Source organism: Schistosoma haematobium, chromosome 4, assembly GCF_000699445.3.
Source record: "Schistosoma haematobium chromosome 4, whole genome shotgun sequence".
NCBI lineage: Eukaryota > Metazoa > Platyhelminthes > Trematoda > Strigeidida > Schistosomatidae > Schistosoma > Schistosoma haematobium.
In genome coordinates, this window is record NC_067199.1 from 38,803,560 (window position 1) to 38,819,719 (window position 16,160).

Genomic DNA, 16,160 nt, shown 5'->3' on the forward strand with positions numbered 1-16,160 from the left:
TATTATCTTAGAGTTTCGAATTTTCGGGCATTGATCTCCTTCCAGGAGGCTCACTTATTGACTTAGAATATACAGATCACATAGTCCTGTTTGGTGAAGACGCTAATAAAATGCAGAGTCTTCTAGTAGCACTGAGCAACAATACCAGAATGTTTGGAATGCACTTCTCTCCCTCTAAATGCAATTTGTTGCTGCACAACTGGTCTGCATCAACAACAGAACTAACGATAAGGAGTGAGGTACTCGAACGCGTCCACAACTTTACTTACCTCGGAAGTCTGATCAGCCCTAATGGATTGGTGTCTAACAAAATCTCAGCACGGATTCGAAAAGCTCGTTTGGCTTTTGCCAACTTACGTCACCTATGACGAAGGCGAGATATCCGTCTATCAATAAAAGGACGAGTATACTGCGCGGTAGTTCGTTTTGTTCTACTTCACGACTGCGAAACGTGGTCATTAATGAAGAGTTAAGGATACTCGTAAGCTACTAGTATTTGACCACAGATGCCTTACAAATATTGCTCGAATCTGCTGGCATCACCGGGTAAGTAGTAATGAGGTTCGACGCATTGTATTAGGGAATGATGGCAAATCAGTTGATTAGGTTGTGAATCTTCATCAATCGAGATGGTTGGGTCACGTGTTACGTATGCATGAACACAGATTACCACGACCTGCAATGCTAACCGGTGTTAGAGATGGTTGGAAGGAAGTTAGGGGTGACCAAACCAAAATGTGGCATCAGTGTTTGAAGTCACTAATTTTTAGTGTGAGCCATGTTGGTGGATGCAGACTACTTGATTGTGGTGTGCGTGACTATCGTAACCAATTGTTGGCGACTCTTGGTGACATAGCTGAGAATCGATCACAATGGTGTAGGTGTACACACTCTCTGTCTTCCCTTAAACTATGAGATTAAAATAATTTCATATTTTTCTTTCCACGAACTAATTCTTTCTTCCTGTATTGTGTCCTTATATGTAATCTTTCTTTTATATATTACCATCACTGAATAAACCACTTTTATGAATCTGGTGTCCATTTTGCTGTGCTAATGAGGTATGGCAATTTGGACTGATGCATATATGTGCCTAGTCCTACGTTGAAGCTGACTGACTGACTTCTGTCTGTATAACTAATATATGCTTGATCTTTTCTATTCCCATTAATACTATTACTACTTATATTACACTAGGACTTATCTTGATGCTTTGATATCACTGTTCTAATATTGATCTGGGAGAATATATATGACAGGTTTTACGTTATTTAAAACTGATTCATGAAATATCTAAACAAATATCACTTCATGACTGAGCATTTATAGATTATAAAAGATTTACACCATTAAAATGTTTCAATCATTGTTAAACTAAGTGACCATGAGAAATTCTGAATTTAATTGAACGTTTATTTGAATTTTCTGATCACATAGTCTGTATATACAAATTGTAAAGCTTAGTAATTTCATTGTACTTTATATGTTATAAACAATTCACAGTGATAATACGAATTACTTAGAAACTTTTTTTGGCTCATTAACAATGAAAAATCATTTTGACAGGTTTATTATTATTCGAAAATGATTGTTAAATCTGTTCTCATACATAAATACTATGAATGAATAGTTCATACACGAAAAGTGATAGGCATTTTATATGGTTTTTGTTACATTTAATATTAAGATTTTAGGTGGTTTCAAGTTGCCGACAGCTGAATTTGTCTATGGAATTTAGACCCATGCTATCTTTGCTTCACAGTCTAAGACATTTTCATTGAATTATCCGAGTCTCTTTTAATCTTCTGTAGGATTGAAATATTCAAAAGTGATTACAATATTCACCAATTTCATATTTGTCCTGTTTGTCAACCATAGTACGAAAACTTGGTTCAAGGTTTTCTCATGATTATCTCCAACCATCGAAACATAGTACACATGATGTCATTAATTGGGCTAGTGGCTACTTTGCAACATGATCGATAAAATTCTATCACCACTAAGGGACTAGGTAAAAATGATATTAATCAATGATGAATTAATTGTATCATGCAAATAAGAATATATGAAATTTTTCAGCGTATGAATGGATTTAAATTCATACTGACTCTGTTCCTCCCAACGTATATGAATCCTCTCTAAAAGCACTTACATAAGTAATAATAACATGAAATAGTAAGTACTTCTGAACTAGTTCATCGAAGGGGTTCAATTCTTACTAGATTATTTGATGGTTTCTTCAAGATATCTCTGTTAATACAAAAAATATATTCTTTTCAATGTAATTTAGAAATATCATATTTTAGTTATTAAATACCTAAGTATATCATTAAAATTTAATCTTTGGAATGAATTTTATTTATCTTTTGTTTTATAAATAGGTGATATGCGTGTTGATGATTCACCATTAACACGACGTAAATATTATTATGCACTTTATGAATGGAATGTATGGGGTAGATGTACATGTTTTGGTCATGCATTACGTTGTAAACCAAAATCATCTGCTGAAATTATTAAACCAGAAAAAGTAAATTATCCTTAATTTCTTTTCATGGAATAATAATCACTATCATCCTAGTGATGATAAAATATTATTTTGGTTACATGTTAATATTTACTGGATAGGAGAAGAATGTAGAGTACACAGTAGAGTATAATTGATTAGTTAAAAGTGTTATTTATTATTTATTTGAACACATAGATATTGGTACAAGGGGGCACCAGATACATATGCGCCACACAAATCTCATTTGATTTGTGTGAGGGCTGTTGTACTGCCCGTGTAATGAATAGAACTTACCTGGCAGAGGCCATATAAGCGTGTTCATGTGAAAGCATTTCAAGAGGGAGAGCGAACTCTCCCTACTCTCGACCGTACCAGTGCATTTGAGGGCAATATTTAAAAGTGACGGTTCGCTTATACAAAGAAAATAATTCATTTTTAAGAAAACATTGTTAACGTTGATTAGATGATCTATTCAGTATACAGTGAACAGGAGAACCATGTACCTATTTATATTTAATAATTTTGGTGTTTGATTATATTTCCTTGAAAAAGCTTAGACCAGACTGCCAGGTGAAATGTTGGATTTACTTCAAATTTATTTGCTGAGATTTTACAAATATATATTCTTCCTCTTTAATGGAAATAATGGAAATTTGACAGAAAATTTTAACAGTACATGTAATTGAATAGATATTAAATGAGAAGTGAACCTTATCAGTTTTGAATACAAAAATGGTCATATAGCTTTCTTTTAAGTCATTTTGATTCGATTAGTCCATAAAAGCTTATTACTCACCCTTAGTTTCCTTACTCAATTAGCTGATTTAGGTACGTATATTAGAAGTGTATATTATCAGTAGTAGATTAGGCTAACTGCACAACATAACAGTACTATTGTTATGGTGTTTTAAAGAGAACAAAATACTAAATTTAAAAAATACACTGATTTTCTATTTGTTTTATTTTCTTTCTCACGAATAAAGGTATATGGTGTATGCGAATGTACACATAATACCGCTGGTGAAAATTGTGAAACCTGTGCTGATTTTCATTGGAATAAACCATGGATGCCAGCAACAAGAGATGCTGCTAATGCATGTGAAAGTAAGTTTAGGTTGTGTTTTTTTTACTTGAAAATATTTACGGTAGACTGTTGAACAATTAAGAAACATATTTGAAAAATACCATACTCATCACTAAATAAGTAATTCGACTACCTTTAATCGATGATATTTAAAGCTTAACGATTAATAATACGAAAGTCAGTCGACCAAAAATCAACCTTTAGATTTAAAGATAATCAAGTTGGTGTTTCTTCGTAAAAGTAAGACATTCTAGTTGTTGATGTAACACGAGGATAAAAACTTTTTCTCATTTCCACGGTATGCTATTATGATATGATAATTTCAGCGGTGACCGAGATTATATTACCATCAGACCGAAAACTTGATTGATACGCCGTACATAGACCAGGTCATGTTATATAGGTATACTATTCACAAACAATAGTGAGGAACCAGATTGGACACTAGACAATCTTTTATTCAACCCATCTAAAAGCAGTTTACACTCTAAGAGCACAGAGTAAAAATTAGCAACAGGAAAGGAAACTACGTACTTAATAGTTACTGTCTGTCAGTCCATCCTCAGTGGCCAATCCCATATTGCTGTCATGACGATAAATGATTGACAATAATTTATAGTTTACATTACGGATTAAACTCAGCTGGGCAATTACTGAAAACTGGTAGGCTCTAAGCGACTGTTTACTAATGGAATGGAACTTTTCAGTAATGAGCATGCATGACCCTACTGAGAATCAAACCCAAAACTCTCACATCTCCTGGTGAGCTCTTAACCCTCAAACCACTGGTTCGGTGTCTAACAGTTTACATTTTTAACTTTAAAGAATTTGCTATATTGAACAACTATCTCTCAATATCATTGTTTGGTAAGTTCATCACTTCCGCTGAGTCCAATTGGTAAGTGCTTCTTATAAGAAATCCGGGATTTACATCTCGAAACTAGTTACTAGTGAGCATATTATTATTATTATTATTAATATAAGTAAACCAATAAATTTTGACAGTCTCTATAATTCCCTCATCTTCATATTGTAATTTGAGAATTTAACAATTATTACACTCTTTCTGGGTTCGAACCTTCATGAAACAATGTTTATTTTTCATTTTGTTGTCTGAAAGCGGTTAACATAATTTGTGCGTCGGTTAGAATTCCTAGAAAAAGTGTATTTTCCATCAATGTCATACTTATCTTTCCTATATGTATTCCATAGGATACAATTAAAACTCACATTTACTTTCTTAATATGAATCAGAATCTTAGTCTTTTTTCAACTATCAATCAAATAAAATATTTATTTGTGTATTTGGTTCCTTTTTTTCAGAATGCAATTGTAACAATCATGCAACGGCATGTTTCTTTAATCCTGTATTATTTAGTAAATCTGGTAATGTATCTGGTGGCAACTGTCATGGATGTATGCATAATACAGAAGGTGTAAATTGTGAATTTTGTCAACCGAATTTCTATCGTCATCCAAGTTATCCAATAGATCATCCTTTGACTTGCCAACGTAAGTTACTATTATTCATAATGCTGCTTGTTTCTAGTAATTTTTAGTTACTTTGAAAAGATATCATTTGTTCTTTGTTTAGTGTTCTAACTTACTGAATATTACCATATCTGATTATTTGTTCTTGACATTTACCCAAAAATGAGGCTACAGTTTTACCTATTCCTAAGTAGATAACTTTGAGTTACTGATTATAAAGTGAACAATTAAACGTGTTAGACTGCTTGTTAATTTTGGAAACTTGATCCATAGAATTTGATCACTTCAAAGGGTTGAACAAATATGTTATTTGGCTATGATTCAATAATTAGTCATTGTAAATATATTAGTCATACAGGAGGTCTGTTTTAAAGAGAATGACTCAATGATAACTTTCCAGACTATGAAATTGGGTAGAGTTGGTTTCAATCTAACAAAGTGAATCAAATACCTTAAGATTGCAGGTACACATTATTGACGAATGATAATTAGTATGAAAGCTCATCAGAGTTGAGTTTTCTACTGACTGCCTCCAGTTTATTCATTAGACGGTCAAAAATGATATATTTGTAGTGTCCCACTGAATGAAAGTGGCTTACACTAAGTCTGCTCATTGAAATATTACTACTATATCATTATTTCTATGATTAATTTTCTACTCAAGGCTGAATTTATTAGAAATTATCAACTCAAACCTTGGTATTGATACCGACTATTTCTTCAACGGTTTTCTGTCAATTAATTATCCAGATTTTATTCATTTTATTAAAATAGTACGATTTCTATCATTTTTTACAATAAGAAGAAACAATAATAATAATATTTATTATATTCAAATGAAAACTATATCGAATGGAATCAGTATGGTGGTGTGTGCTACTGATATCGACAGATATAAGTAATATGTATCATCAGTCGAATGTGAAATGCCTGGTTGCAGAAGGTTATGAAGACCGAATAAAGGAAAATGAGAACAGAGAATGATTGGTATGGAAACAAAAGGACAATCAAGTCTGAGACGATTGATTGACATTTTGCAAATGAATTATTTATTATCTAGTTCTTAGATTTTTCTAAGACGTTCTATAATTTCGTATTCAACTACATTTGGTTGTATCTCATTTGTTAGTTCTCGTTCACTACAGTATAACATTCAAATTCGAATTTCTACATTTTAAAAACTAACTATTTATTTAAACAATGACTAATAACCAAGGGTTTAATTCATTTTAGATCAGTGTGAATGATGAATTTTTTATTGTGAAATCAATCATTACATAATAGTTTACAAAACACAATGTAATAGAATTCACATTTTATTCTAATGTTCTCTAATCAATGTATTTTATTGTTCATGTTGGTTTTCACGAATTAAATTCACATTAAGTAGAAAAAATAAAATCTGAATTACATAAAAATTATATAAAAAGACATAATGATTACACTCTATTCATCAAATTACTTACTTACTTGCTTACGCCTGTTACTCCTAATTGATCATAAGCCGCCGACCAGCATTCTCCAACCCACTCTGTCCTGGGCCTTCTTTTCTAGTTCCATTTCCCGACGTAATGTGTTCTTTGGTCTTCCTCTTCTCCTTTGGCCTTGAGGATTCCATGTGAGGGCTTGTCTTGTGACTCAGTTGGGTGCTTTTCTCAATGTGTGTCCTATCCACTTCCAGCGCTTCTTCCTGATTTCTTCCTCCATTGGGATCTGGTTTGTTCTCTCTTACAGTAGGTTGTTGTTGATAGTGTCTGGCCAACGGATTTGAAGTATTTTGCGTAGACAACTGTTAATAAACACCTGTATTTTCTGGATGATGGCTTTCGTAGTTCTCCAGGTTTCCGCCCCATACAGTAGTACTGTCTTGACATTTGTATTGAAAATCCTGACCTTGGTGTTGGTTGACAGTTGTTTTGAGTTCCAGATGTTCTTCAGTTGTAAATATACTGCTCTTGCTTTACCGATTCATTCACATCTGCATCAGATCCACCCTGTTCATCAATGATGCTGCCCAAATATGTAAAGGTTTTAACATCTTCCAAATCTTCTCCGTCATTTGTGATTGGATTGATGCATGCTGTGTTGTATCGGAGAATCTTGCTTTTCCCTTTGTGTATATTGAGACCTACTGCTCCTGAGGCTGCTGCTACCCTGGTCGTCTTCTCCTTCATTCGTTGCTGCGCTTGTGATAGGAGGGTAAGATCATCTGCGAAGTCCAGATCTTCCAGCTGCATCCTAGATGTCCACTGTATCCCGTGCTTCCCTTCAGATGTTAACGTCTACATTATCCAATCGATCACCAGGAGAAAGAGAAAGGGTGAGAGTAAGCAACCTTGCCTGACACCGATCTTTACTTCGAACGAGTTTGTCAACTGTCCTCCATGTACGATTTTGCAGTTTAATCCATCATAGAAATTCATCAAATCACGGTTATTCAGTTAGTCATATTGTGGTATGAGCAACTTGTATTCACATCAGTAGTATATAATGATAGTCAGGAATAAAATGTATTTCAATAGAAGATCGAAAAGGAAAAAAACGGGGACGGAAAGCAATTGGTATGAAAATGCAGGAACAATAAAATCTCAGACGATGAACTGATATTTCCAAAAGAAACAGTCAAGTTTGAGACAATTGATTGAAATTTTGCAAATTAAGTATTTACTGTATAGTTCTCAGATTGTAGTGAGATGTTTTGTAATTTCGTCTTCAACAATATTTGATTGTCTCCATTCGTGTTCTTATTCACTACAATGTAATGTTAGAAAACGTGGGTTTGTTGGGCTTCAACTCAATAATTGAATAGAAGGAAATTAATAGTCAGACTAAACATCTCATAAGTTACATTTCATATATTGATATATTAATGAATTGTATAAAATTTCAATGCTAAAAGAATACACCTATTCAATAATACCTAGTTTACAATGATTTTCCTTCTAATGTCAGATAATAGTCAAAACTTTGTTTCAATTTCTATAATTGATCATTATAAATAATCTTATTAAATAGATCATAAGTTGTGATACATTTCAATTATCAGAATGGGTTTGTGGAGATTTTAGAAATTTCACAGATTGAAATCATGAGTCAGTTGAAGCTAGACCACCATTGAAAACCTGGAAGCACTGGACGGCCGTTTCGTCCTAGTATGGGACTCCTCAGCAGTGCGCATACTAGGACGAAACGGCCGTCCAGTGTTTCCAGGTTTTCAATGGTGGTCTAGCTTCAACTGACTCATGATTTCAATCTGTGACATTTCAATTAGTTTTAATTGAATCATTTTGCTTTGTTTTTTTTGAATATTTTTCATCAATGTTTGGTATCAGTTGAAGAACTTTTAAAAGTCTTCGATAGATTTTAGTGGTTAAGTGAGTTCATTTATGTAATCAAATAAGAAGATCCTGGATTCTTTACCAATATAAGATCGTAAGAACAGAATATTCAAAAGATTCAGAATAGGATACACTCTGATTTTGAATGGTTCCATTACCAATATCATTTTGTAGATGAAAACTGCCTTATATGGAGTATCGAAAATCATTCATGGTGATGAGTAAAAAAATTCACTATCTCAAACTCATTAACAAATATCACTCCAAATATTTATAGTACCACTTATGATAAAATTACATCCATCAGTCATTTACTTACTCTCCTTATTTAATTATATGCTTATTTTAGCGTGTAATTGTCATTTGGATGGTACATTATATGATAATTTCTGTCAGCAATATACTATACCAGAGCAGAATACAATCGCTGGTCGTTGTATATGTAAGAAAAATGTTGGTGGTGAAAAATGTGACCGGTGCAAAGTTGGATTTTGGAATTTCCAAGCTGAAAATCCTGATGGTTGTGAAGGTAAGTAAAATTACTGTAAGATAATATGCACTTGGCAGGTTTAATACTTGTTAAGAACTAAGCTGATCTCAATATCATAGGTTCAATATTATGTTGTTCGTAGATACCAAATAAGTTGCATTATGTATCATTTGTATACTCTGAACTATTCATGTTGATTTAAGCCTCAATGTTTTGCTGTATGTAATGGGAAGAGAAAAAAAACAGAGGTTTGAGCAGAATAACATGAAGTTATTTTATTTCGTTTGGTCAGCTGATTATAATCTGTAATATTTAAAAATCTTCATCTGAAAACGGGTTCAAATTACTTAGATGAAGGAGCTTGTTGGAGACTGCTATGATTACACACAAGTATAGTGTATCAAGAATGTAAACAAATTTAATAGACTAAATAAAACACTGCAAACGTACATTTTATATGAAAGAGCATTTCAAAATAATGATAGTAAGACTAACAAGCTAGAAACAAGCGTTATGTAGTGAACAAACTCGGATAATAAGTAAGAATGAATTAAGTGAAGCTCAGTTAAAATAAGGTTACTAATCTAGGAGACATCCAAAATAAAAAGACGTAATGATGTAATAGATTAAAAGAAAGAGTTGGACAAAATTTTATGATATAATGTAAAACTGTTTGTGTCGTTGAGGCATAGAAAGTTTAACAACCATTACTTTTTGAACAAATAAATTAAAGTTTTTGGACGCCTGATAGCAGTGTCTTTAACAAATTCCATAAGATTGGGGCTTATCTGCTTATACTCTTACTACCTCTGCCACTACGGGTTTTGAATCGACAACTGCATCTTTGTGCTAATGTGGTATGGCAACTCGAACTGATGTATGTACGTACGAAGTTCTACGTTGTTACTGACTGACTGACTGACCGACCGACTATCTGTTTATTATATATGTTATGTGATTAGTTTTCTATCGAACAAGTAATACATAAATCGTGTGAATAAGTTTAAACACTCTTTTTATAGTAAAAATAAAAAAGACATGGATATATCAAATTTGTACTTTAGTAAGGAAGAAATAAACAGAAAATACAATACAGCTAATTAACTAAGTTCATATCACATAAAAATATACTGTAATACAGCGATTATACAGGGAATTGACTGTTTATTATACAAAAAAATTAAACAAGTGTAATGTTTCGGTTTAAGTTTTCCAGTGCTTAGCGTGGTAGTTAGATGTATTCATCTTATATTACAAAGTGGATGCATTCAGTTAACATTCCTAGTCACTCAGTTAAAAAAAATCTAACACACGAAGGTTTGCCGTAATATTTACACAGCTAGAAAATAAACAGCTCAAACTTTTGTGTAGACCCTTCTAATTAATAGTAGAGTTTACATTTGTAATGTACTTACCTAAAGCAACACAATAAATAGAAACATTCTAGGGAATTATATATCGTTTCTTTCTACTGAACTTTCATTTTATCAAAACTGTGTACTTATTGGTACGTATATATATGTATTAATGCAGCTTGTTCATGCAATATGATTGGTACAATCGACAATGGTGGTTGTGATCCATTTACTGGACTTTGTACTTGTAAACGATTTGTTGGTGGTCCAAATTGTGATCGATGTTTGGTGAGTGATTAGAATCTCATTATAATATTCATTATTTTAATTATCAAGTTCCTTATAGATTTTGTGATGATAGAATTGTTTGAGTTAAGATAATTTGAGGTTAATAAATATCATTACTCACCTAAAAATAGTTTATAAACAATTTGTCTCTCTTTAAATGCTTACATTGTCCAACTCAGAGAACATCACACTACAGAGATCATTATTTTGAGTTACATATCATCTACATCGTCCAAACAAATTTGCATTATAGTAAATGGAATGAAATGAAAAACTCTCAGTAAAGTTTATAATTTCTCGTGGTCGGTTTCGAGGAGTGAGTTGAATGACCAATGCTGGTATACAAACTTCCATCAATATCTCCAATGGTCAGAGCTTGATTACATTTGACATTGAATAGCAATGAAATCCAGTTCATGTTTCATTTTATATGGCACTTGTATATTACACAAACCTGTTGTTTGAAATGTTCTCATTAGGACTCATTTTAAACACCTGAGGGTTAACCTAGGGCTTAACAAAGTATGATGGCATATCATTGTTCAAAGAGCTTAATATCTATAACTGTTCAAGTAATGGAGCTTTTATTGAACTAAACAAGAATTTAGAAGTTTGAAATAACTCAACTATATTTATTCGAATACCTAAAGCACAAATTATTAATTTACAGTGAGAAATCATAAACAGTTTCAATCTACGCAATTATTAACCACATTCTGAATTCATTTATGTTGAATTGTCGCAATAGTTGATGCATTGTACACTGATAATTTGTTAGATTTTTATTGGAAAAATGGCATTATATTTTATAAATGTTTAAGAAAATGATCAGTGGAATAAAATAATACTAGTAATATGATAATAAATATTATTTATTTTACAGGAAGGTTATTTTAACCTGTCCACAACACCATTAGGTTGTCACGAATGTGCCTGCAGTCAAATAGGATCATTGAATCCAAATTGTGAACATGTTAGTGGACAGTGTGCTTGTAAAGTTGGCTTTACTGGACGTGATTGCAGTGAAGTTGAAAATGGCTATTATATTGTTCCACCACATGAAGTAATTGACAAACCTGACGAAAAAGAGATTACACTGGTTGGACCTAAAGGTGAAGGGAAGTATGTAATTGTTCTTGATGTGGATCCTAAACAGGTAATTTAAAAATTATTACTGATGTAAGTAGTTTCGTTGAGATTTTGTGTAGTTTGTAGCTTCTATCTGACATCTTAGAGTGTGTTACTGAGGAAATCCAAAACTAAAAGGAAGTGCCGCCTAGTGCCCCCTTTGTGTCTTTTCTTTAACGCAAGATAAAAAATTAAAATACTGTATGAAAGAACCTGATGCATGTAATGCAAAGTTCAATTTACAAGATGAATCACTACATATACTTAATGTACCTATATTAGTTCAAGAATAGAGTCAAAGACATTGAGAATACATTTGTCTGAATAAACAAAATATAATTTAACCAATCAGAATCAACTTAAACAATTACAGAACATACTGAATCAAATACTATCTAAGATCTTAACAAATAGCAATGTTTATCTGAAATAATTTTTAATTATTACGCTTTTGGCTAATTTCACATATATTTCTAACTGATATTTTGGATCGTATTTGACTTACAAACAGAGATTTGTCCCCTTCTGTCCTAAATGTTTATTATCATTCCCAATACAGATGAATAGGAGATGATTCCATTTAGTGAGTAGAACTAACGCAAATCGATAGATTTCTGACTAATAAATAACAATATCAGCTGCATTCCAATTAGGAAACAACAGACAATTCGAAATAATCTATATAATTGTCAAACTTTGCTTTATAAGCGTATAGTAGCTAACATGGTGTATTCAACCTATTACTATTCTCATTCAGTTTGGAATGGTTTAGATTATCACGTTGTTAATAGTTTGACTGAAATTTGATCAGGGTTAGTTGGTGCATGGACATTCTTTGCGGATTGTCTCGAAATAGCAATTATGACAAAAGTTAATATATAGTAGCTGATGAGTTCTCATTAGGACAGAATACTCGTCCTCGATTCCACTCCTCACAATATTCCATCTATTCTAAACAACTATTCTCATTACCACTGAATATTTGGAGTCTCAAACTGACAATTCTAGTGAAAACGAAACATAATATCCAAGAATCGCTACCAACCACCTTCGAAAATCTAGTCAACAAAATAAGTAGACCATGATATTAAGCCACCTAGGTTTATTGTAAACTTGGTCGATAAGCTTTGATCAGTCTATATAACTGGACGATACTACATTACATACTAGCTAGTGACTGATAAAAATAGTTAAAGATTTGTAAAGAGAGTTTATTCAAAGTTATAAATGAATTTAATCAGCTATATTATCATTAAGATCAAATTGGGTAAACAATTTATTATTCCAAAATATAATGTAATGATTGTCAGATTAAATACGCAATTCATAGTGATTCAATGAATCCAACCAGATCTTTTGAAGTACAGAAACTTGAGTAGAATTTAGAATATGTTGTTGGTGAGTAGATTGTTTCTTAGTCTTAAAATTATGCTTTAAAAAAATACGATAATTATATTCGACAACTTAAATTCACCAAAACAATCTTCATAAATTCTTGTATGGAAGACATATAGTTTACAATTGATTGATCACTGGGTGATGATCAATGCCATGCGTGTCTAGTCCTTATTAGTGCAGATCGAATGCTATCGATCATGTAGCAATGTGGCGGTGGTTGGAGGTAGTCGACAGGAAACCGTGGACCCGCGTTTTGTGCTACTTGGCACTCGTCAGCAGGTGTGCCTGTAATCTTGAGGGAACTGGTGCTCCCTGGCGGATTCAATCTCGTGTCACCCGGCTTAACAGTCAGAGACGTTACCACTGAGCTATTCGAGCCGCGACCGACCTCCTATCGACTACCTCCAACCACCATCTAAATCTCAATATATAGTGCCCACAGTGTCGAATCACCTGGATTGGTGGCGACATTGCAACATGATCGACAGCATTCGGTCTGCACTAATAAGGACTGGAAAAGCATGACATTGATCACCACCCAGTGATCAATCAACTGTGATTACATTTCAGTCCTACAGGAGGTCGATCGCGGCTCGGATAGCTCAGTGGTAGCGTCTCTGACTGTGAAGCTGGGTGACACGAGATTGAATCCGCCAGGGAGCACCAGTTTCCCCAAGATTACAGGTACACCTTGCTGACGAGTGCCAAGTAGCACAAAACGCGGGTCCACGGTTTCCTGTCGACTACCTCCAACCACCATCTAAATCTCAGACATATAGTTTATTTGAAAGATTTAATATTATAATAAAGTTGTTAATAAACAATTATCTTATTTAGTTAGATTAAAGTCAAACCTGTCTATTACATATGACAGATAATTTCCATTTAAACATTAAAGATTGAAAACACGAAGTTCAGCGAAGGGATCTCTTTTCAACGAATTTATTATCAAGCTGTGCAATCCTATATCTATACATATGAAAATTTTGTTAAAGTACTAATTCCGTGAGGAAATGTGAACACGAATAACCAAGATGACATAATAGAAAGATTATGATACTAGATTACGTTATACGAATAATAACAATAGATTTAGTGAATGTAATAAGATGAACTAATCGAATCGCTACTTATTATAATGAAGCTATAATTATATCATATTTATTTCAATTATGCGAAAATTTCTGTTAACATATAAATTGAGAAATGAGTACTATAAATAAAAGCAATAACTTTTTTTTCAAAGAATCGTTCAACTGAAATTAGATCTTTGATAAGAGATGTCATTCATCTGATTGAATTTCTTTTTTTAATTTTGTACTGTTTTTTTCAATGTCTAGTTTGGTTCCGGTGATAGATGGTCAATCATTGTAACACCTTTTCAGTATGGGGCAACAAAATGTCAGAATCCACCTCAAAGTGTTAATATTTATCAAGGTATGGTCAACATGAATATAATATATATATATATGATATTTATAATTTAAGTTGCAAACATCAGGATAACTCAGTGAAACTTGTCGATGCTTAATTGTTGAATTGATCAAAAAGTGATCTTGAATAAATAACTATTTTTTTTAATAGTATGCATATTTGGTATGTGGCTAGGAGGGGTATTCAGCGATCATATTTTCTCCTGCTTGGGACTCACCAACTGGATGCATGTACATTTCACTGTTGATGTTCGCACTGAGACACGAACATCAACACTAAAATATATGTAGATCTAGCTGACAAGTCGTACATAATATGAAACATCCTGGATTTCACTGCTTGTTATATACTATGTATGCTAAAACCTGTGACAACCATATATCGAGGCAATTAGCTCAGGATGTATATATATGGCAACATAGACTGATCAAGTGAAGTCTTGAATATCAACAGTAGAAAATTCCGAAGTGTCAATAAGAACGGCATGTGACTGAAATATGATGTGAAAAAGAAAATATGATACTTAACAAGGTAGTCTCTGATGAATTAGTTTGCATAAGTTTATGATGAGTATTTCTTAAACATTTGTTCTATAGTATTTTTATTTAGTACTTATTATTATTCAGTTTATTAATAACTATTCCTAATTTGTTTTCTGTCTATAAAGTAAATTTGGTAAACTATGAATGTGTCATTCAGCCTTTTTATCAAAAAATGACGCAGTTATTTATCATGTAAAATGTATTTTTTGTGATCCATTGTGATCCCGTTTTTTGTCTCATATATTTATATAATTTATAAGTTTAAATAAAGAAAGGTACTTGTGACCATTCATCTGGTCATCATAGAGTTCCGACAGGAGTTTTGTGGATGTAGGAATTTACGTGGCTCATCGAATGTTGCGAATAAAGTCATGGAGATATTATGTTTTTCATATTTGATTTTAGTTTTGTTGTGGACTCGATGACTGGTACACTCCTTTAAGCAATATTCAATTTGTGTAGTTAGATAATAATTTGAGGGCAAAAAGTACTCATTGATACAAGTTTTCTCAGCTTTATAAATCCTATAAATTGGTTGCTTAGATCCTCCCTTTGACATTTAGGACTGCTACTGATCAGTTTTTAACGTGCATCCTGTCCGGATTGCCTCGATATTGATATTAGGTCATTATCATTTTTAAGCAGAGATGAATTTTGACTAGCAGTAGAATATAGGACGTGTGTCTCATCCTATTTGGGACACGTCGGCTGGATGTACCTCCACCTAGTCCTGATATTCAGTTTAACTAAACTCAGTAGCTAAGTGGATAGCGCTATGTCGTTTAAAGCAAGTGGTATTAGGTTCAAATCTCGAAGTGTACTTCAACTATGAGATGTTGAAACGTCTAGAATACATCCTAATCGAGACGAAACGTGTGTACTTGATTCGATTGCTAGCCAATATCCACATCTACTTCACTGACTATTTAAAGCTCAATAAATTTGTTAAATCCTGAAATAAAGTTTTCACAATGAAAACGAACCAAAGTACTATACCTTTTGGTTATTGGTTCCGCTCTCCACAATTTGTTATCAGTTAATTAAAACGACTCAACTTTGACTATATAAGAGAATGTAAACTGATAAAGTGAACTTTATTTGTG

The 16,160-nt window shown here is 32.8% G+C and overlaps 2 protein-coding genes across 2 annotated transcripts in view; one reads left to right on the forward strand and one right to left on the reverse strand.

Moving 5' to 3' along the window:
* LAMB1 (Laminin subunit beta-1) overlaps nt 1-16,160 on the forward strand; it is a 65,271-nt gene that overhangs the window by 14,805 nt on the left and 34,306 nt on the right. Inside the window, exons 5-11 of the mRNA XM_051208231.1 lie at nt 2,382-2,530; nt 3,493-3,613; nt 4,917-5,105; nt 8,772-8,951; nt 10,446-10,555; nt 11,439-11,711; nt 14,422-14,518. Of these exons, the coding sequence (XP_051066941.1) occupies nt 2,382-2,530; nt 3,493-3,613; nt 4,917-5,105; nt 8,772-8,951; nt 10,446-10,555; nt 11,439-11,711; nt 14,422-14,518 (1,119 nt within the window). The remainder of the gene's footprint in view (nt 1-2,381; nt 2,531-3,492; nt 3,614-4,916; nt 5,106-8,771; nt 8,952-10,445; nt 10,556-11,438; nt 11,712-14,421; nt 14,519-16,160) is intronic.
* On the reverse strand, nt 1,677-7,869 carry LAMC1_8 (Laminin subunit gamma-1). Its single transcript, XM_051208232.1, has 2 exons — nt 6,551-7,869; nt 1,677-2,250 (listed from the first exon to the last, which is right to left on the reverse strand). The coding sequence occupies exon 1, from the start codon at nt 7,319-7,321 to the stop codon at nt 7,019-7,021; it is 303 nt and encodes a 100-aa protein (XP_051066942.1). The 5' UTR covers nt 7,322-7,869; the 3' UTR covers nt 1,677-2,250; nt 6,551-7,018.